This window comes from Cydia splendana, chromosome 25 (assembly GCF_910591565.1).
Source record: "Cydia splendana chromosome 25, ilCydSple1.2, whole genome shotgun sequence".
Lineage (NCBI taxonomy): Eukaryota > Metazoa > Arthropoda > Insecta > Lepidoptera > Tortricidae > Cydia > Cydia splendana.
In genome coordinates, this window is record NC_085984.1 from 3,812,235 (window position 1) to 3,833,343 (window position 21,109).

The 21,109-nt window shown below is 39.0% G+C and overlaps 3 protein-coding genes across 3 annotated transcripts; all 3 read left to right on the forward strand.

The window, feature by feature from the left end:
• The first annotated feature begins 4,895 nt into the window (after window positions 1-4,895).
• LOC134802770 (uncharacterized) lies at window positions 4,896-13,557 on the forward strand. Its single transcript, XM_063775467.1, has 5 exons — window positions 4,896-5,374; window positions 6,206-6,561; window positions 9,899-10,018; window positions 12,288-12,386; window positions 13,323-13,557. Exons 1-5 carry the CDS (start codon window positions 4,897-4,899, stop codon window positions 13,461-13,463), a joined length of 1,194 nt encoding a protein of 397 aa, XP_063631537.1. The 5' UTR covers window position 4,896; the 3' UTR covers window positions 13,464-13,557.
• Window positions 13,558-15,023: 1,466 nt separating this feature from the next.
• Window positions 15,024-17,167, forward strand: LOC134802993 (translation machinery-associated protein 7 homolog). Its single transcript, XM_063775722.1, has 3 exons — window positions 15,024-15,155; window positions 16,262-16,384; window positions 16,714-17,167. The coding sequence occupies exons 2-3, from the start codon at window positions 16,262-16,264 to the stop codon at window positions 16,783-16,785; spliced, it is 195 nt and encodes a 64-aa protein (XP_063631792.1). The 5' UTR covers window positions 15,024-15,155; the 3' UTR covers window positions 16,786-17,167.
• A 1,308-nt stretch (window positions 17,168-18,475) lies between these two features.
• On the forward strand, window positions 18,476-20,864 carry LOC134802644 (uncharacterized). Its single transcript, XM_063775279.1, has 2 exons — window positions 18,476-19,929; window positions 20,785-20,864. Exons 1-2 carry the CDS (start codon window positions 18,528-18,530, stop codon window positions 20,862-20,864), a joined length of 1,482 nt encoding a protein of 493 aa, XP_063631349.1. The 5' UTR covers window positions 18,476-18,527.
• Window positions 20,865-21,109: the final 245 nt, after the last annotated feature.

Genomic DNA, 21,109 nt, shown 5'->3' on the forward strand with positions numbered 1-21,109 from the left:
TCGCAACAAGATCTTTGACACAAGGTAGTACTGAGGGTCTGATGATGGATCCGGAAGGTGGTGACCGGTACCAATCAACCATGCGACTAAACCACTTCGTGTTTGGCTTCGTTCGATTCGTCGCAACAAGATCTTTGACATAAGTTAGTACTCAGGGTCTGATGATGGAGCTGGACTGTGGCCACGGGTACCAGTCTAACATGTAACTGAACCACTTCGTGTTTGGGCTCGTTTGATTTGTCGCAACAAGATCTTTGACACAAGGTAGTACTGAGGGTATGATGATGGATCCGGAAGGTGGTCACCGGTACCAATCAACCATGCAACTACACCACTTCGTGTTTGGCTTCGTTCGATTCGTCGCAACAAGATCTTTGACACAAGTTAGTACTCAGGGTCTGATGATGGAGCTGGACTGTGGCCACGGGTACCAGTCTACCATGTAACTGAACCACTTCGTGTTTGGGCTCGTTTGATTCGTCGCAATAAGATGTTTGACACAAGATACTACTCAGGGTCTGATGATGGAGCTGATAGACAGGTACCCGTCGCCACCTTCGCGCTCCATCATCAGACCCTGAGTACTACCTTGTGTCAAAGATCTTGTTGAGATGAATAAAACGTGCCTAAACACGAAGTGGTTTAGTTGCATGGTTCATTGGTACCGGTGACCACCTTCCGGCTCCAACATCAGACCCTGAGTACTATCTTGTGTCAAAGATCTTGTTGAAAACGAATAAAACGAGCCTAAACACGAAGTGGTTTAGTTGCATGGTTGATTGGTACCGGTGACCACCTTCCAGCTCCATCATCAGACTCTGAGTATCACCTAGTGTCAAAGATCTTGTTGAGACGAATCAAACGATCCTAAACACGATGTGGTTTAGTTGCATGGTTGATTGGTAATGGTACCTTCCAGCTCCATCATCAGACCCTGAGTACTGTCTTGTGTCAAAGATCTTGTTGAGACGAATCAAACGAGCCCAAACACGAAGTTGTTTAGTTACATGATAGACTGGTACCCGTGGCCACCTTCCAGCTCCATCATCAGACCCTGTGTATCTTCAGTGTCAAAGATCTTGTTGAGACGAATCAAACGAGCCTAATCATGTTACTACATGGTTGATTGGTATCCGTGACCACCTTAATCATCATCAGATCCTCAGTACCAGTTCGTTTTTAAACCCTCGTTGATACAAACTTTACAACCTATAGGTACCAAATGCAATGACGAAACATGTAAATAAGCGAGTAGGTACCTATAATTTCTTTCGAGTAATATACCTTCATAAGTACGAGTATGGGGCTATTCATAAATTACGTCGTTTCAAATGGGAGGAGTGGGGGGGGGGGGGGGGGGGGTCTGGACATCGGATGATGGTAACATGACGTAGGAGGAAACAGATTCATCCGAAGCTTGATTTTTGGATGATTTGAGGGGTGGGGGGGGTCAAAAATCGTCAAAAATAGATGATGTAATTTATGAACAGCCCCTATGTACATTTGCACTGCATTTAGTATTTTCGTACTTACCAAATAACAGTTTTAGAACTTTAAAAGTTAAGTACAGTTAGTGTTGTTATGGTTGATTTCAATATGCTTCGCGAAGGATCAAGAATGTTTAATCCATCATTGTAGTGCAAGTGTGGTAGAAGGGATCGGCATACTGAGCTCGCACGGCCTGCCGCAGCGCGTAAAATACCTAAACTAGCTCAACGCCGAAATGTAATAGCGCTCTTAACCAAAAGGGTACTGATTGTCGGTTGTCAATAAGGCGCTTTTACCATGTAGCATCAATTTGAAATCGACCACCGACAATGTCGTTTTGGTTGAAAAGGTCATAAGAGGCTGTCCATAAATTACGTCATCGATTTTTGACCCCCCCCCCCCCCCCCCCCCTATAATCATCCAAAAATCATGCTTCAAATGACCCCAATTCCTCCTACTTCATGCTACCGTCATCCTATGTCCAGACCCCCCCCCCCCTAATTTGAAATGACGTAATTTGTGAATAGCCCCTAAGACGAGTGTCGATGAATATGACGAATGTTTGTAAATAATATGAATAAAGTTTAAAAATGAAATCATTTGGTTTTATTTTCTTACTATCTATTATGTCTTCGTTGTTGACCTACGCTGCGTACAGGATATTATGAGTATCATATATCATATCACACTACGCATTTATTCATTTCTCCTGATGGTTTGTAAACGCTGAGAAAGAATCGTGACCAGAAACGGATTTCATAGACATTTTGCATTATATACTTACTCCAAAATTCATAGTTAGACCAAGAAAAGTCTGCAGCGATTTTGATAGCCCACGCAGTGCAAGAATAATTTTAAACGTCAAACTTCTATGAAATTATGACGTATAAATAACACTTGCACTGCGTGGGCTATCAAAAGCGCTGCAGACTTTTCTTGGTCTAACTTTAAGTAAATAAAGTATATATAGTTGGTCAAACCAATTTGTCAGTTAGTTGGAACCATGAAAACTATACTCATCCTTTATTTTGGGTGCTAGTACTAGTGTAAGACAAAGATAGTATGATTCTCTCTGTCTATGATTGAAATGAGACAGTGCTTTGACAAACTATATATCTATTTTAGGTTGCTCACGGCGCATTAAGCTGAGCATAAACCAAACGCACCGTTTTGACATATATAATATCGATGACGTTTGGCATGTTCAGATACCAATGTTTTTTTATTCAGCATTTCACACCATAATATTTAATATCAGTAATTAATTCTAAATTTAAAAAGTAAATAATCTAAGTAATAAATTATGTGCATCTTAAATTTAATTGTGTAAGATTTAGAAGACGGTGATTATTAATTACCAGATAGATCAACACGTGTCTGACAAAAACGTAGTATAGTATTTGAATTGAATGCTTTCTTCAGACGTGAGAAGGGAAACATAAGTTTAAAATAATTTAATACTTGTTCAGCGCTTCTCACATGTTACAAATACCATAAATAAATCTATAAAATAATTATACGTGAATCTTACTAGTTCTATTCTTAGAAACAAAGAAATTAGAGCAGTCATTTCATCGCAACAGTTTATTGCCCATATCAAGAGGTATGTAAGGTTTATATACATTTTAAATCATTAACAATCAACGGTAAAAAACCTATTACATTGTACTTTAACTTACCATTGCTTTCCTTTGTTTATTTAAACTATTTCAGTAATAAATTAGCATCTTGTAAAATATAAACATAACCTTTAAAATCCATTCCATCGTGGTTTTTGTTGGGTGGTATTCCACCTGTCCAATGTGTATTTTGTCTCACAGTTTGCTTAATGAGAGAGTGAAACCACAAGATATTTGACAAATGGAATACCACCCTTAGATTTTTTTTGATTAATTTGCATAAATTTACAAGTGCATTTCGTAACTACTGCCACAACTGCAGTAATGTCCAACAAATATAATTTGATCTGTCACACATACAGTCGCCATCATATATATCGGAGCGGCCGAGATGCTCAATATTCAAAAATATCTAAACTCCCATCCAAGTGTTCAGATATTTGTGAGCACCTTGGCCGCTCCGATGTAGATGTAGTGTAGGGACGCCCGGCCGGAAGCAGGCGGGCTGTCGATCGCGTGTCGTGTTCATTCAGCCCTGTTCCCTGGAGTTGGAGCTGCAGGTTACTGTCCCGGCGGCATTCCCATACTCTCTCTCTCTCTCTCTTTAGGCTTTTTCTACCCTTCGGGTGTAGGCCTCCTTCATTTTACGCCATTTGTCACGGTCTTGTGCAACCTGGAGCCACTTCTTCCCCGCAGTCCTTTTGATGTCGTCGTCCCAACGCATCTTGGGTCTACTTTGAGGACGCTCTTCCCCCCATGGTCGCTACTCGAGTAGTCGTTTACTCCACGAATCGGTCTTTCGTGCTATATGACCCGCCCATTCACACTTCAAATTTGCTATGCGCTTTACAACATCCGTGACCTTGCTCTGCTGTCTCAGCCACTCATTTGTTTTACGGTCTCTCAATATGACCTCCACCAGTTTTCTTTCTAGCGCCCGCTGGACAACCAACGTTCAGTTTATGTAATATGTCTTTAGTGAAAACCCAGGTTTCAGCTCCATAAGTGAGAACTGGCAGGATACATTGGTCAAATATGCGTGCTTTTTGTTTGGCCTTAAGGTTCATTTTGAAGGCAAACTCAAGATTGAATAGGCTGCCCAGGCTAGTCGTACGCGTCTGTTGATTTCATCGGTTTGGTTCTTCTTACCAGTCACTATCTCTTGTCCCAAATACACGTATTTATCGACACTTTCGATGGCGGTATGGTTAACTGTGATACTCGCCTTGACATCTGTATTGGTCATAACTTTTGTCTTGTCTAGATTCATTTCCAGGCCACATCGTATGGAAGCGTCGCTGAGTTCTTGGATCATGCTCTGGAGCTCAGTGGGGTTGCTTGCCAACAAAACAATATCGTCAGCGAACCTCAGATTATTTAAGCGACTACCCCATATATTCAATCCACGATTTTCCCAGTTTAGGCTTTTTAGAATGTCCTCTAGTACCAGAGTAAACAATTTTGGTGAAAGCGTGTCACCCTGTCGTACGCCTTTTTCAATTCGAACTGGCTCTGTCAGCGGGGGTAGGTTCACTTTTAAGGTGGCTCTCTTGTACATATTTTCTATTAGAGCAGTATATCGGTGATCTATACGTGCATTTTGTAGTGAATCTATGACCGACCATGTTTCAACACTGTTGAATGCTTTTTTGTAGTCTATAAATGCTAACCACTATTATTATCATACTATTCTCCTCAAATCTTGTTTTCCTGCAGAACAGAAGGTTCACTCCGATGTATCTGATGGGCGACTGTACAACCTTTTGTTATTATTTATCTGTATTACAGAATGGGTGAACCGCAAAGCCGTAAACGCAAATTCAAAGGAAATACTAAAACTAATAATAATGAAGTCAAAGATGTAGAAGTGACTACCGAAGATATAAATGAAAGCGAAGTCATCAAAGTAACTAATAAGGCCAAGAAAAACAAGCTAGTAGAAAAGCCCGCTGAAATAAATGAAAATGATACTAGTGAAGTTAAAACTAAGAAAATGGAGTTTGTAGAAACATCAAATAAAGAAGTAAGTGAAAGTGACGTGAGCAAACCTAAAAATAAGAAAGCTAAAAAGAATAAAACTAAGAAATCTGGTGACAATGATAATGATGAAGTAGTAGCTAAAAAAGCGAAGATTAGCAAGGCTGCGGCGTCTGCAGAAACCGTCAAGGGTGGCTTGACTGAGGAAATGGTAGCAAAGTATCCCGTCCTTAAAGATGAGGAGCTGGTGAAGAGGTTCTTGGCTGTCAGTATGTCAAACAACCAGAAAGGTGAATATTTCTAACTATTAGGTTAACCTTTTGACTTTTTGAGTTCCTGAAGCAATTGTTAAAATAATTAATTTAAAACCTCTTGTTCGTCCTATGACACCCCGGAGGTGCATAGGGCCTCCTAATTAAAAATCTGCTATTATTTTATAACATTGAACATTTTTAAAAATTACAACTAAACAAAGTATAAATAAAAACCTAGTTAAACAACTAGTCCCGCGCCCTTCCAGATGCAAAGGTGCCCATCACGCCATGTTGCCACGCTGAATCGCAATACACAGTCTTTGCGCTATAAATTACCTGAAACAAGGGACTTAATCTATAAGTGGCAAACATTCAAATTAATATACTGCTACTTGCAGTTATACTCACCCCAATACCAACTGGCGACTGAGGTTATAATGCTATCTCCTTTACCCTTGTAAAGACCAACCAAGAGTGATAGAGATGGCATTATGACCTCATTCGCCAGTTGGTATTGCGGCTACTATAGTGGTAAATATAAATTCTCAATAAACACTAATCTATGTGTAAACAGGTCCCAATCTCTAATCTATGTGTGACCAGCCACATTTAATTCTAATGGGGTTTGGCAACTGTCAAAGGTGAATTGATGGTGCCATCATAGCATGCCCCTTTTTATATGAGATTTGGCTTAAAAGGTTGGCATCCAGGGCATAAAATTCCATTAAAAAAACAAAAATTTGACACAATCTAGGGATTGACAGGGCAAGCTATGCTGGCGCCATCTGCTAAATACTTCAACCGGCCAAACCCATTGCAAACACAAAGTATTTATATACCTGTTAATTGTCAACAAATTGTTTCCAGGTCGCGTCCGGGTAACCCTCAGAGACAGTCTCAAAGGCACCTCAGACGCCATGCTACCAGACGTCATCCACACCAAAATGCAAGCCATACTCAAACTACCCGACCCGTCCGACTCCGACCTGAGGAAACTTAGAATACTATACAACATGTTGAAGACCGCCGTTAAAGGGACGAAATTTGTTAAAAAGGAGCCAGTCAAGAAGATACAAGAAGTTAAGAAGATAAAAGAAAATAAAGAAGATAAGGAAGAGAATGCGGAAGAAAGTAAAGATAAGAAGCCGGAGCAGAAAGTGAAGGGGCCTAAAAGATATGTTGTCTTTATAGGGAATTTGCCCTTGGATATCAGTAAAGATAAGGTAGGTGTTTCCACCGGCCTGTGTCTCGGTCTGTGTTCCATTCACTATTTTAGGCAGCAGTGGCGTAGCATGAACCAATCTAGCCATGGGCGAACACCACATCTTTTTTTTTTTTTTAGTTTATTTATTCACTTTAAATTTTAATACAATTTTTACATGCATGCAGAGGCGTATTTACAAATTTGGCGCCCCGGGCCATTTTGATTTGCCGCCCCCCTTCATCAGTGACGATAACTAGTATTTTATTTAAGAAAAAAAAAACCTGAAACAAGTATCTTTGGGGTCTGAAAAAAAAAAAACTAAACATTTACCATTTACTCACATAGGCATTTACATTGTTTTCCTATGTACAAATTGGTTGACAAAATCATCAATGACGCTGTCGTAATTTAAAACGTTTGTTAGCTCATCTTCTATATTAAGAAGAGCTAAGCTAACTATTCAGGCGCTCTTCGCTGATAGTGGAACGTAGATAATTTTTTATTCTTTTGAGTGCAGAAAGGTGACGTCACTAATGTCACTATTCTAGATAGAGATTTGTATGGGCCGTTTTTGTTACTCAATGACGATGCGACCTCGTTATATTTGCCTGATCTGATCGGTGACCGGTGGGTACTGCTGGGTTTTGGCCATTGAGAATCAAGGTGAGGCATTGGCAGTCAGGCTGGATATAGCTAAGGAGTTCGGTCAGGTCTGGCATCGAGTCTGCTCGAGGGACTATGTTATACAAATGGATCCCTAGCTTTTTTTCCGGTAGACGCATATGAGCCGTATAGTAGACGGAAGCTGCTCCGATAGTGTGGACATTACCGCTGGCGTTGCACTAGGTTCTGTGCTGTCATTGCTGCATATCAATGATAATCATTGCTATGCAGACGACAGTAGTAGTGATGCGTATTACACAGGCCGTGCCATTATCCCTCATTCTGTGGTGCTGGAAAGTCATGAAAAGTATTGTATTTGTATCTGATATCGAGAGCACTCTATCTATACTGAGTTTCGGCATGGGATCGGAACAATTTAGTGAGATTCAATACCACGAAGACACAAGAACCACCCAATGTAATCAGATGGGTCACAAATAATGCAGGTACGTAAGTGAAAACGCGAGCGTAGCGAGCGCGAAATTTTTTCGAGAAAATAGTAGATAAATTTTTAGGGTTCCGTACTTCAAAAGGAAAAAAACGGAACCCAATAGGATCACTTTGTTGTCCGTCCGGCCGTCTGTCTCTCAATATAAAGGGTCTTGACATGACAGAGGGCGGCAAAATCGACAAATAATGCTTGTTATTTAAATTTTACAAATAAATAGGGGAGCGACAAAATTCTGGTCTACCCTACCTGAACAGCAAATAAAATGTTTTATTGACCCAAATTTGCCGCCCCCTAAAATCTGCCGCCCTAGGCTTCAGCCTACTCAGCCTAGTGGTAAATCCGGCACTGCGCCGTTCTAATACTTCTTGAACGAAAATGTTGCTTAATTTAGGTACTTGTTGGTAGATATTTTAATCAATAGGGAATATTAGGCAAAGCTCTGCGTAGGTGGCACCTTTGTGGCACAGTATACAGTAAACAAACCACATTGACACATCACACGTCACGTCAAGCACATGGCCTACCGCGAAACAAGAAAATCGAAATTTCGTTATAGATCTAATCTCTCTATCACTCTTGAATATTCGAGCGATAAAGAGGCAGATAACTAATTTTCGTTTTTTGCGTTTACCGGTAGGCCCTTGTTAACAAACCGCCTTGATGCATCAATGTCATATTTTATATTGTCTGTGAAAACTTGTCAAAAAACAGTTTAAGGCACAGTATGTATAAGTTAGTCTATGAATTTACTGAGTCGGTAGTGCTGCACTCTGGCGGCAGAACATTGCAGTAATATCTTACTATACATATATTATTATACTCTTTGGTAATATCCCCTATTGGTGGGGTTTGAAGCGTTCGTTTGTTTATTAATTTAAATGTCAATTAAAATATAATAAAAAATATAGCTAAGTTTGATTATAAAAGGCGCCCAGAAAAAGACGCGAGGGGGCGGCTTTGCCGCCCCCCCGCGGCCTGCCGCCCCGGGCCATGGCCCCCTTGGCCCTAGGGTAAATACGCCCCTGCATGCATGCCAGTATTGGAAACCTCTAGGGTTTATGTAATAGTTGGCGAGATCGCGCGGTCTAATCCGCGTTTGCTTAATACTATTATTAATTAATACTTAATACTATTATTATTTATTACATGCTTAGTTGTGTTTCGGTAAACTTAAATTAATCTATGAATATCAAAATCTCTGCTTCTATTTTATACATTAGTCTAGACTTAGGTAGTATTTTTTTAGGATTGGCATACATTTGCCGTGATTTTCAACAATGTTAATGAGATCATACTGTAAATTCTTAGGTAAGGTGTTTAATATATATGGGAGTAGAAATTCAATTACTCTTTTACCGTATACATTGTTACTTTTTGGTGTTGTATATGAGGGTAGATAGTCTAAGGTACGTAAATTACTGGGGCGATTTTTTTTATCTAATGATGGTATGATTTCACACTCCTCTGCGACTGCATCTGCGAGGCCCTTTTCAATATGTTTTTCCAAGGTAATAAAATTGTTGGCTTTGCGAGGCCCCCCTAAGTGCGAAGCCGTGGGCGAAGGCCCCATTCGCCCACGCCTAGCTACCAGTGGCGACGCGTCTAGATTGTTCGTAGGCAAGCCGTAGCTGAGTTGCCCTCCCTTTTCTTCATAAGTTTAAAGAAAATAGCCCAAGAGCCTGAATATTAAACAAGCCGATGGGAATCGAGTTCTATGGACGCTCCGCCACTGCTAACTACGCCACTGTTAGGCACGGAGTCAGATTAGCAATAGACAATTTTTCCGCAGATGAAAGAGATGCATATATTAATAGTGAATTTGTTAAGTTAGCTGTTTATAATATCAGCAAGAACTTTTCATAACAGTACAATAATTTATTATGGATAAACAAACAACTATTGTTGATTTAGTTTTTTTTCTAATGAAGACATGAATTATTGTATTGTCTTATCGGATTACCCGGAATAGGGAACGTGCATGAACTATAGGGGGCAGCACAGGAGCCGTCAGATTTTTGGTGCGAGGCGTAAATGTGTAGTTTATGCTTCCGATGTTGCCCACAAGATGGCAGAACCTACTAAGCACAAGAAAACGTACGAGAACGGTAGATGGCAACACTTGCTTTGACAATGTACATGTTTATGTTTCCGATTCAGGCCACAAGATGGCACACCCTCCAACTCGCACGGACCCTATAAAAGATGGAACTTTATTTCATGGTATTTATTTAATTTGTTTCAGATATCAGAACACTTTTCCGACCTGAGCAGTCAGATCGTAGGCGTGCGGATCCCCAAGCCCTTGGAGAGTAAAAAAAGCGCCATCGCGTATTTGGAGCTCAAAGATGAATTTAGTTATGAAGTAAGTACTCTTACTACAAGGTCTCTATTGATTCCCAAATAGTTTTAAGTCATAATGTATTGTTTGTCCGAATTTCCGTTAGTCATAATTGGTTTTTCACAGAAACGCGTAACTTTTCAGGATTGCCATAACCTTTTTTTTTTTTTTGACGCAGGGGAAATGCATTTACGCATCCACCCCGGGCTGGAGAGGCCCATCGTGGGGGTGGTATGTGGGACTCGCTCCTCCCGTAGAGGATTGCCATAACCTAACCTAACCCATCTATAGAATAACCTTACGAAAATCCTGAAAAGTTAACGGGTTCAGCTTTATGACTAACGATAATATGACAAACAATACATTATGATTTAAAACTTTATGGGAAACAAAGGGACCCCCTTACTACATCATATATCAGGTCATTTGGGTTGAAATATCATAGGCACAGAATAAATAACAGTACTAGGTACAGAAGGTTCACTCTCTAACAAATCGCGTCTATTACGACAGATATGACCGCTAGGTGGCGCAAGAGCGAGCAAGCGGCCGTTCCTTAGCGGTGCGCGTTAATTACTGCTAGACACCAAAATTGGTGAGGGCTGCGCGTACTTGTAGCGACGCGACGAAATCGCGGAGTGAGCCACGCCTGTCATAGGTGAATAGGGTCTAGACACAACAAGCTGCCTCGCGAGGAATATGCCAGTGCCACGCGAAGTAGTAGTGTAAAAAGCGGGCCTCGCCCGAGGCAAATCCACACGAGGTTACGTCTCAAGCGAGGCAGGTCTATACGGGCCAAGCTACTTCGCGCGGCAGTTTCCTCGCGAGACGACTATTATCTTAGGGGTTGTGCACAAATCACGCGAGGTGTTTTCGGCTACTTTTTGGCCCCCCCTCCCCCTTGGTGATATTTGGTGAGGTTTTCGGCTACCCCCCTCCCCCCACACAACCTCACGTGTATTTTTTTGAAATTTATGAATTCGACCTAATTTTAAGATAAATAGTATTGTACATAGAAAATCTTGTTTATTTTTCTATTTTCGTTAAATAGACTCGCTATTTTGAAGTGCAGAGTGAAGATTTATGTTTCACGAAACCGAGAAAAAGTATCTACTCATGTAGTAGGTTTTTTTTTCTTAGTTTCGTTCACCGTAGAAAAATACACGTGAGGTTTCCTTATACCCCCCCTCCCCCAACGTGATCTATCGTGTTTTCGTGACCCCCCCCCCCCCCCCCCCCCCCACCCCTTATCGAACCTCACGTGATTTGTGCACAAGCCCTTACGAAACTGTTTGACAATAAGACCATATCTATTAAACTGAAGTATAAGATAGATAGATAGAATATTCTTTATTGGCACACCTCAGTAAAAGATGCAGCTTAAAGAAAAACAATCGATTAAAGATAGAGGCAAACAACAGGCGGTCTTATCGTTAAAGAGGAATCTCTTCCAGACAACCTAAGATATCGTAACATACCAAAATATAATTATATTATAGCTTCCTGTGTTGTGTGTGGACTCTGTTAAAGAGTACGTAAAGATATCGTAAGATGCCTTGCTAAAAGATATCTCACGGTAATATTATCGGTCCGTCTGTGACGGAATTTAAACTTGATGACATTATGCGTGTTGCCGATTAGACATGTGTCATTCACGAGTCAGTGATTTAAATGAACTGTACGGCTACCACCAGTTTTGACATTGACATAATGCTCACGTTTACGTATAACTTACTTTCTATGCATCTCGCTCGTACTCGCATATGCGAGCAATAGTGGAAGCGAGATGTACAGAAAGTAAATTACGTAGACGTGAGCGTTATGTCAATGTTAAAACTGATGGTAGAGGCTCAGTATCATTTGACTGAACTCACTCACTCTTCGACTCAGTGCAGATTCAACTCGCTCATTTCGCTCAGTAACTCATCTATCTCAGTGTTCCTTGCTCGCTCTTTCCCACTCATGATTCGAAGCCAGCCGACGGCGTGACGAGCGAGTGAGACGATGCGAATAGGTTTCGGAGCGGTTCGGAAGAATTTGGAGGGTGTCGGGAAAACATGGCGGGTTCGTAACGCGTGATTCTCCATCTTGGTCGTACTTATGGCTGCGTGTATCTGATTGATTGACATCTCTCTCTACTCGTGAACAATATAGCTTACAGATCCACTGAGCGAAATGAACGAAATCAGTGATACATATGACCGCGAGCGAAAGATATGAATCAATCTTTTCAACTCAGTGAAGCGTTTTGCGCAACTCTATTGCCGATAAACTAAATTATCCCTTTTTTTAGCTGGCCCTGTCTAAACACCACTCCATGCTGGACAACAAGAGGATCAACGTGTTGTACTCCACACAGAAAAACTCCAAGATCACCAAAACTGAGGCCAAGGTAATACGATAAGAGTATGATGGTATTGATGGTAGTAATATGTAAAAGTAATCCCACCGAAAACATTTTCATATGAAATGTTGCCAAGACGAAACCATTAGGGCTGACATGCATGCGTTTTAGTTACGTTGCGGACCGTTGGTTACGTCCAATTCAACCGACCGATCAAAAACCGCAATGTAACTAAAATCGCATGCGAGTTCGCGCGTCGTCTAAATAAGCCTTTAGGCTCGCACTGGCTAAAAGTTATGCTAGATTTCTTGTATTAGAGCCAAGCTTCTAACCCTATACAAGCCCTAACTTCACAAACTCTACACCTTAGTCAAAATATGTGGCTTCATGGCTTGGCTGTTTCCATCCCCCAATTTAATGGGTGATTTATTATTAAAAATCCTGTAATATCTTTTATACAATCTGCTTTTTACTGATTCCCCATACAAACTTCAACCCCCTTTTCCCTCCCAACGTCCTTTTCAAACCCCTTTTCAGCCTTACGGGGTGATTTTGTGGTTGAAAACTATTATATATCCTTACCCATAACAAAAGCTATCTACATACCAAATTCTAACTAAATCGGTTCAGCGGTTTAATTGATTCCCCATACAAAATTCCTCCCCCCTTTTCACCCCCTTAGATAATGTTCAAATTTTCAATTAACACAAAAAAGAAATATTTATTCACTAATTCATGCGAGATCCGAATTCCCTACTTTCCGCACTTGTATCGTAATGTCCCGCATCCAGCGTATTCCGGCGACCTTAACAAGGTCGTCTGTCCATCTTGTGGGTGAACGTCCTACGCTGCGCTTGCTTGGGTCGCTTCCAACCGGTACGTGTGGAGGTCCAAGGGGGAGGCCTATGTTCAGCAGTGGACGTCTTATGGCTGAGATGATGATGATGATGATGATCGTAATGTACTATTATGTTATCTTTTCAGGGTAAGGCAGCAAAGCTAGTAGCCATGCAGAAATCCGGGCAGCTCGCCGGCAGCACACCTCAAAGTAAGAAGAGGAGTGCTCGACGCAAGAAGATGAAACTGGCCCAGAAAGCCCTGGAGGCTAAGGAGAGGGGAGTCTGAGCGTAGCGAGCGTCTCTAACAACTTTGTTTTTGAGGTGTCTACGTAATGTTTTATTTAGTCGTTGACTACATTATATGTATTTATTAAGTTGTATTTTTGTTTTATTGTAAACAGAGACTTGTTATAGTCTGTTCGGTAAGAGAAGAGTCGTCAGTCGTGGAATGTATTACACTATCCTTTTCGGCTTATTAGGGTTGTCAAAACTCAAGTCATTATCTTATCTGTGGTCGTGCACGCAAAGGGACGTCAAGTTGGGCCAACCCTAATAATTGCTCGGAGCAATGCTGAGCCGAACGGATCCGAGTTTGCCCGAAGCGAGAAGTTACGCACCCCTGGTATTGGGCCCCATACATTCCACGACTCTTCTCTTTCCGTACAGACTCTAGTCTCGCAACTCTAGAAATTCCAACTTAGGTAGTGTAAGATGATAAAGAAGTTGTTCCAACATTTCCATCTTTACCACATAGATGGTTGGTAGTTGGCAGTCCTGAACTGTGCGTTTCTCCAGAAACTTCCTGCCTCGAAAAGCTAAACTGTGGAATGAACTGTCGCCCGCGGTATTTCCGGACCGATACGACCTTCAAACCTTCAAGAAAAGAACGCACTCCCATCTTAAAGGCCGGCAGCGCACTTGCAGAAGGCAAGGAGTCTGAGTGTTCTGAGGCTGTGATTGTAGACAATAGACAAAAGTCAAAACATTCTGAATTTATTCAGTAACCATTAAGATTCACATTCTTATCTTAAGAGTGGTACTCCACCTATCCAATTTCTTTGTCCAATGTCAGTGCGTCTCACTCTCTCATTAAGCAAAATGTGAGACGCAATACACATTGGACAAAGAAATTGGACAGGTACCACCCTTAGCGTGAGGCCTTTAGGTAGAGTCTGTTCGGAAAGAGAAGAGTCGTGGAATGTATGGGACTCAATACATTCCACGATTCTTTCTTTCCGAACAGACTCTAAGGAGGAATAGCATGAATCTAGTATTAAACTGGATTGGGCATGAGTGGTGGGGATAACTGACAGAACGGGATAGTCTTACGTATCTTTCAGTAGGAGTAGCAGAGAAAGAACTATTATTGTTTGTCCTTATCACACTCTCACATATTTTTTGTTCCCCACCATTTTTTTAATATGGATAATGGTGGGCAACAAATAAATTCGACCAATCACAGTGTCGCATTTGCGTATGTTTTGTCCCTCACGGAGGCACGCGTATACCACTTCTATACGATCCTACCTTCTAGGAGGAATAGATTAAAAGTCAGTATAGTTGAGTAGTATTGTTAATTAATGATTAAATTATGGTTTTATTTAACTGGACTTTAGTGTGGTATTTTGAAGAGCAAAAAAAAATGTAGGCGCCTAGCAGGCTCGGGGGATATCATCCAAAGAAACAATACTCACAATCATCCCATAGAAAATTTGAATTTCGCGCCTTTTCTACTGACAAAGTTGTTTGGCCGGCATAATGAACATAACGGCTTCTTCCGTTCCGTTTACAAAAAAAATCTATACGGCGTTATTTATAGTTCCTCAAATAGCTTCTTCCTTGTCTATGACAGCTAAAAAAAAATAGCAAATGTGAAGTTGCAAATGCGCACTGTGTTTTGGCTATCATTAACAATTTTTGTAATAATCTAACAATCTACGTTACTGCATCTTTAATTTTAATTTAATACATTCCCAACGTAAGTACTGCATATTATAATAATGGCTGCACTTGTATAGCGTTCATACTGCCGCCTTATTTTTCAATATAAATTAGTAGTTGAGGTTAGGTAGGTATTTTTTCATTAATAGGTTTTTTCGACATTAAAATGCACTTGTTCAGAGCTGAGAACTAGAAGAATAGTTCTTTGTTTAAAGCCGAGTGCGATATAGAAGTTTATGACGTATTTTTACAATATGAGTGAACGATTGGTCACTGCATTTAAAAATACTTTCATACAAGTTGTAGGAAGTATAGTTTTTGATAATTTAGCTTTCCCACCTACATTGCGTTTCTGACCGACTGTTCCGAATCTTCTTAAGCGGGCTATACTGTGGTACAAGACTCACGTAAGTGTCCACTATAATCACGTTTTTATATGGTAACTGTCCTTTTTTTGTAAGATGGCAGAACAAATTTTGTCAGATGACCAATTAGCACTTTTTAGCAAGGTTGTAGTGAAAATCATCTAAATTACCATCAAGGCTATAGGAAGGTCAGACACAAAACTAATTGTGACATTCATAGATTTTACTTTCAGTGTTAAAGACAGTGTTTTAATTTAATTATTGTACTAATAGTTTCAGATTTTGCAATGTTATGCATATGATGTGGTATTGTTTTCAAAACCTATATTATGCAGTTAAATTTTAGTTTCATTTTCAGTGTGTTTTTAGCTTTACCCGTTGGTAGACATTTTAAGTTTAAACCACAATTATTATGGATTGTGAAGATGTATGTTTAACACACATATGTATATCTTTCAGTGCTCATTATAAAGTTAAAAGAAAACCTTTAAATATTTTTTTTTTGTTCTATTATAATTCGGTGCCTTTAAAATCTAGTATGTTTGCACAGTTTTGTCAGATGTAAGAGAGGTGATTTATTGCAGAATATTTCATGCTCATTGGGGATTCCATACAGTTGTTCACTAAAACCGTGAAAACAGACTGCTCAGTTAACACTTTTGGTGCTGGGCGGTCCCCAGTACAAAATTAACTCACTTGCGTGTTCATGTGTGTGTAGCCAACTTGATGTAAGAAACATATATATATGATTAATAACAAAGACTTGGTCTCCTTACAGATGTCTGGCCGTGAAGGTGGTAAGAAGAAGCCGCTGAAGGCGCCCAAGAAGGAGTCCAAGGAGCTGGACGATGATGACCTGGCCCACAAGGCCAAGCTCAAGGAGCAGCAGAAGGCTTTGGCGGTTAGTACCCGATACCAGGGGTCGGAAACCCATATTTGCCAGTATTATTAAGTTCTTTTTCGTTCTTTGGTTTATTATTTCATTTTCAACTGGACAATCTTATAATACAAAATCATTATCAAAATATATGATTCAGTCCTACGTAAAGAGCATAAAATAATTCAAAATATTTTAGGGTTTTTTTTAAATATCGGTTCCGAGCCCTGCCCGATACCATATTCCCAATTATTTTTATATTTACCGGGTTAAAGTAATGGTGGCTGGTTGGAGCTGGAGTCTATTAAAAGAAATGGTAATATTAATTAAATAGTGTTTTTTTACAATTACAGGATGCCAAAGCAAAGGCAACCCAAAAAGGTCCCCTCGCACAAGGTGGAATAAAGAAATCTGGCAAAAAGTGACACAACTCTATGATGATCTACTGTTTGTTATAGGTTGTAATACATTCTTATTTAAGAACTATCTACTAAGATCTTCCGTATATCATCAAATTGAAAATGTATGCATTTTAAACCTTCTTTTGCTATATTTTTGAGGTTATGTAATAACGGGTTTCACTATTTTTCTATTTGTGCATCTTGTCTGGCAGTATAATGTTTTCACACTTTGACATTTACTTAAAAAGTTTTTTTTTCTGTGTATACACAATAGGCAGTTTACATTGTAAAACTAACATTTTTTATAATTAAAAATTAATACTGCCCCAAGATGGTTGGAAATGGTAATTTCCTCATATAAGTGTTACATTTGCATTTAAAACGTAATAAACTTGTGAATACCAAACATTTCTTTTTATTTTACTGTCCATGTTTTCAATATTTGTATAGCTATAGCAGGCTTTATTTTTTGGCTGTTTGACGTTTGTCTATGGTTTGACATTGACAGAGCGCATTTAAAAAGAAAAAACCGCGCCAAATGTGTACTGTGCTAAACGTATTTCTTGCTCGTAAACTACTTATTATTTTAGTAGTGCAGTAAGTCGTAGCCTCCCAAGTTTCTCGTTGAAAGGTGTGTACGTGTACTACAAGTAGTTATTAATTAATGCATATTTAAGTTAACCATCGGGTAATATATTATATTCATTCAGAAATAAAAATACCTAGGTACTTAGGTAACCTAGCCAGTTAAATAATTAGCTTACGTGTTCTAACTCGAGTCACGAATGCTAAAGTAATGTTTATTATTAAAGTTTATTACCTTAAGATGCTCGATATTAGACATGATATCAAATCTTTTACAGTAATAGAGTATTTTCAAAGAGTCAATGTGATGTATAAACTTAAGAAACATCACTTTACTATTCGTGCTCTGAGTTAGTACTTATTGCAGAAAATTAAAGTCTTAGCTTATAAGAAATGGCTCTTAAAAATAATGACAACTTTCCTACTGGAGACGATCAAGGTTATTGACCCTAACCTTTTGGTCACAAATTGCAATAGAAAGTATTTTTAGGGTTGCGTACCTCAAAAGGAAAAAACGGTGCGTCTGTCTGTCCGTCTCTCAGCTCATTTTCTCTAAAAGTACTGAACCAATTAAGTTGAAATTTGGTACACATATATAAATTCGTGACCCAAAGACGGACAACAAATATTTTAAACATGGAGGCCACTTTTGGGGGGTAAATGAGAAAATTAAAAATAATGTTATTTAAACTATGTAGGTATATATCGTGTTACATATCAAAAGAAAGAGCTCATTTTGAGAATCTCAAATATATATTTTTAGTAATTTTAAAATAAATAGTTTAGAAGTTATTTAAGAAAATAGCCAAAAAAAATGACTATTCCCCCCCATTATCTCCAAAACTACTGAGTCTAAAATTATGAAAAAAATATACAAAATAGTTCTTTACCTATAGATGACAGGAAAACCTATTAGAAATATGCAGTCAAGTGTGAGTCGGACTAATTACTTAGTTTTTTATCAGACCCGTCGGGTTTTTTAAAGGCAATCAATTCACTCGCGTTTCATATATAAAAAATACATTGTTAAAAATTGGGTAATGTACTGAACTCATGGAACGCGAGACCGACTCGCACTTGGCCGGTTTTTCGTAAAAAACGCATCCCTATTAAGCATATAATATATGTTTTATAGTTTTAGGTCATCATTGAGTAGCTAAGTAATACTGGCAGGAGCTAAAATGGATGACATGACTGATTTCGAGGAGCTGATAGACCTAAACATATATTTTCTTTCTGACTCCCAAAAAAGCACAGAGGGACCTTTAAATGACGTCCTAGACGAAATGTGCGAAGCTATGGACGAAAGAAATTTAGCAATGGATAATAATATAAACAGTAATGGAATAAGTAATAATCCGAAAGATCTACACGAAAACACGACTAACGTAAACGAACTAGAAAGTATTTCAGTACCTGGATGCCTTGGTAACGATAGTGTAGACATAGAAGATAAAGATAAAATAAATTATTGTAGTTTTACTAACACTTTTGAACAAAACGATGATAATAGAATCAACGAAAGTATCACAAATGGCATCATAGAAGAATTTGCAAGTATTTTAGCAGCTACATGGCCTACATGCTTGGAAAACGGTTACATAAAAGATAATACAAATGAAATTACCACTAATAATGAAAATGAGGGTAAAGAAATAGTTGCAAACGAAGTCATCGATTTGGACGAATTTGAAGAACTTTTAGCAAAAAATTGCTTTGGTAATGATTGTATAGAAATAGAAGATGAAAGTGAAACAAACGACATTGGTGATACAAGTCAACATGGAGATAAAAACGAGTTTGGGCAAATAGTTTCAAATGATGATTTAGATGATTTTAAAGTAGATAGTATTTTAGTAACTGAATACTTGGAATACAGTAATTTAGAAGAAATAATAGATAAAACTGATGATACAAATGTGACAAACGACGAAGTAATTGATTTAGACGAATTTATCAGCCAAAATCTATTTCTTGATAAAGATAGCACTGGAGTTGAAAATTGTAACAGTAATACTACAAGTCTCGAGAAATATGAGATTAATAATATTGTACCGTATGAAGTCCCAGTAGAGTTGGAAGTCGAATCTGACAACATAAAAGCAACAGAAATATGTGAAGAAAAATATATAAATTGTCATTCCGAGGATGGCTACGATTCATCAGATTTCGAATTTATAACAGAAGATGAAGCGTCGAAAGCGGGACTAATCACCAAATTTGATAAAATTACTATCGACGAAAATAAATATGCACTAAAAAGCGCAGTAAAAATACCTAACGATAACATTGGTATATCAAATTCTCGCAAAAATGAGGCAAGTCCGTCAGACTACATAAAATATAGCAAATATAGATACAGACGTTGCTACGCGCACCGCAGCCCTGAGCCCCACGTAATGCCCGAAGGTGAACGTTATTTGGACATGTTCAGAGGTCAATATGCCCCCATAGTACTGAATAATCTGTTTAGTATGGGCAATAAGAAATGTGTGCCTTCGGGACTTATGACCGCTGGGACCGAAGACCCAGGTGCGGAACTGTTGTTTCGCCCTCCGGAGGATGATGTTCATTATAAAAAATGTAAGTATACTAAGTAGGGTAATTAGCCAGTAACTGGCCACCCTAAACTAAAAATGAATTATATTTGTTGCAGTCAAAAGTGTGAACTGGTCAAAAGAACTTTTAACCGACAAAAACAGGCAAAACTGCTTTTGCTGCTTTTTTAATTGCTGCCAGAAATAGGTATGATTTTCAGGTAAACCTACTTTTGACCAACATGCTCAGTCAAAAGCAGTTTTGCCTGTTTTTGTCGGTTAAAAGTTCTTTTGACCAGTTCACACTTTTGACTGCGACATATTCACCTATAAACAGAATTCATTTTAGTATAAGGTTTCAATAACTGGCCACCTTATATTAAAATGAATTCTATTTATAGGTAATGAAAGCGTTCAGAAACGTATTCCTTATAGTTTAAAAATCGATTATAAATGTTACCCCACGAATCAAAGTAACCCCAGTTTACAGTACTTATTATTTATAATATAATGTATTAATTCTTCCACTTAGGTATTTGTGCAACCAAAGCACAATCACAAAGTTAGTTATGCACCGAGTGCTAATTTTGCATTTGCAGTCGTGAGCTAGCGAAATCTACATTAGAATCACGAGCGTAGGACAGTAATTTTAAAAGCCTTGAGCGTAGCGAGGAGCCAAAAGCCACTAGTTGCTAAAATCTTTCTGGCGAGGTAGGTACAGTCAGCAGCAGAAGTTGCTAAGCGGGCGAGGTGTTCAAACTGATCTTGACGCGACTTTATTGTTAAGAGAATAAAGCGTGTCAATGTAATTTTGTACACCTCGCCCTCTCAGCAACTTCTGCTGCTAACTGTATACTGTACCTGAAACCTTTTAAGCCTAATGAAACCTATAATGTTCCAGATAAGGGCGACGCCGATGAATGCCTTAAGAAGATTCTTGCCACCTACCCCGCAGAGAATAGAAAGAAACGTAGATATTAGATTTACTTTGAAACAGTTGTAATTTTTATTAAATATAATTTTATTGCGTGAACTACCTATTTTATTGATTACCCATTGGGCCCAATTAGGCTGCCTGTCCACTGAAGCGGAGCGAGAATAAAATCCACCAATAGCGCAAAGAGGAGCGGGGATTTTATACAATTATATAGGGATGTTTCCTGTACTTAAAATAAATTATTTCAAACTGTGCACGAAATAAAGCACCAGATAATTATTAGAAAAAC

What these genes read in the sequence shown, in the direction of transcription:
- LOC134802644 (XM_063775279.1), top strand. Translation starts at nt 18,528, where the DNA reads ATGGATGACATGACTGATTTCGAGGAGCTGATAGACCTAAACATATAT. An exon ending in TGATGTTCATTATAAAAAAT is followed by an intron (nt 19,930 to 20,784) that starts GTAAGTATACTA and finishes ATAATGTTCCAG; the next exon opens with ATAAGGGCGACGCCGATGAA.
- LOC134802993 (XM_063775722.1), top strand. Translation starts at nt 16,262, where the DNA reads ATGTCTGGCCGTGAAGGTGGTAAGAAGAAGCCGCTGAAGGCGCCCAAG. An exon ending in AGCAGCAGAAGGCTTTGGCG is followed by an intron (nt 16,385 to 16,713) that starts GTTAGTACCCGA and finishes TTACAATTACAG; the next exon opens with GATGCCAAAGCAAAGGCAAC.
- LOC134802770 (XM_063775467.1), top strand. Translation starts at nt 4,897, where the DNA reads ATGGGTGAACCGCAAAGCCGTAAACGCAAATTCAAAGGAAATACTAAA. An exon ending in AAGATGAATTTAGTTATGAA is followed by an intron (nt 10,019 to 12,287) that starts GTAAGTACTCTT and finishes CCCTTTTTTTAG; the next exon opens with CTGGCCCTGTCTAAACACCA. An exon ending in TCACCAAAACTGAGGCCAAG is followed by an intron (nt 12,387 to 13,322) that starts GTAATACGATAA and finishes TTATCTTTTCAG; the next exon opens with GGTAAGGCAGCAAAGCTAGT.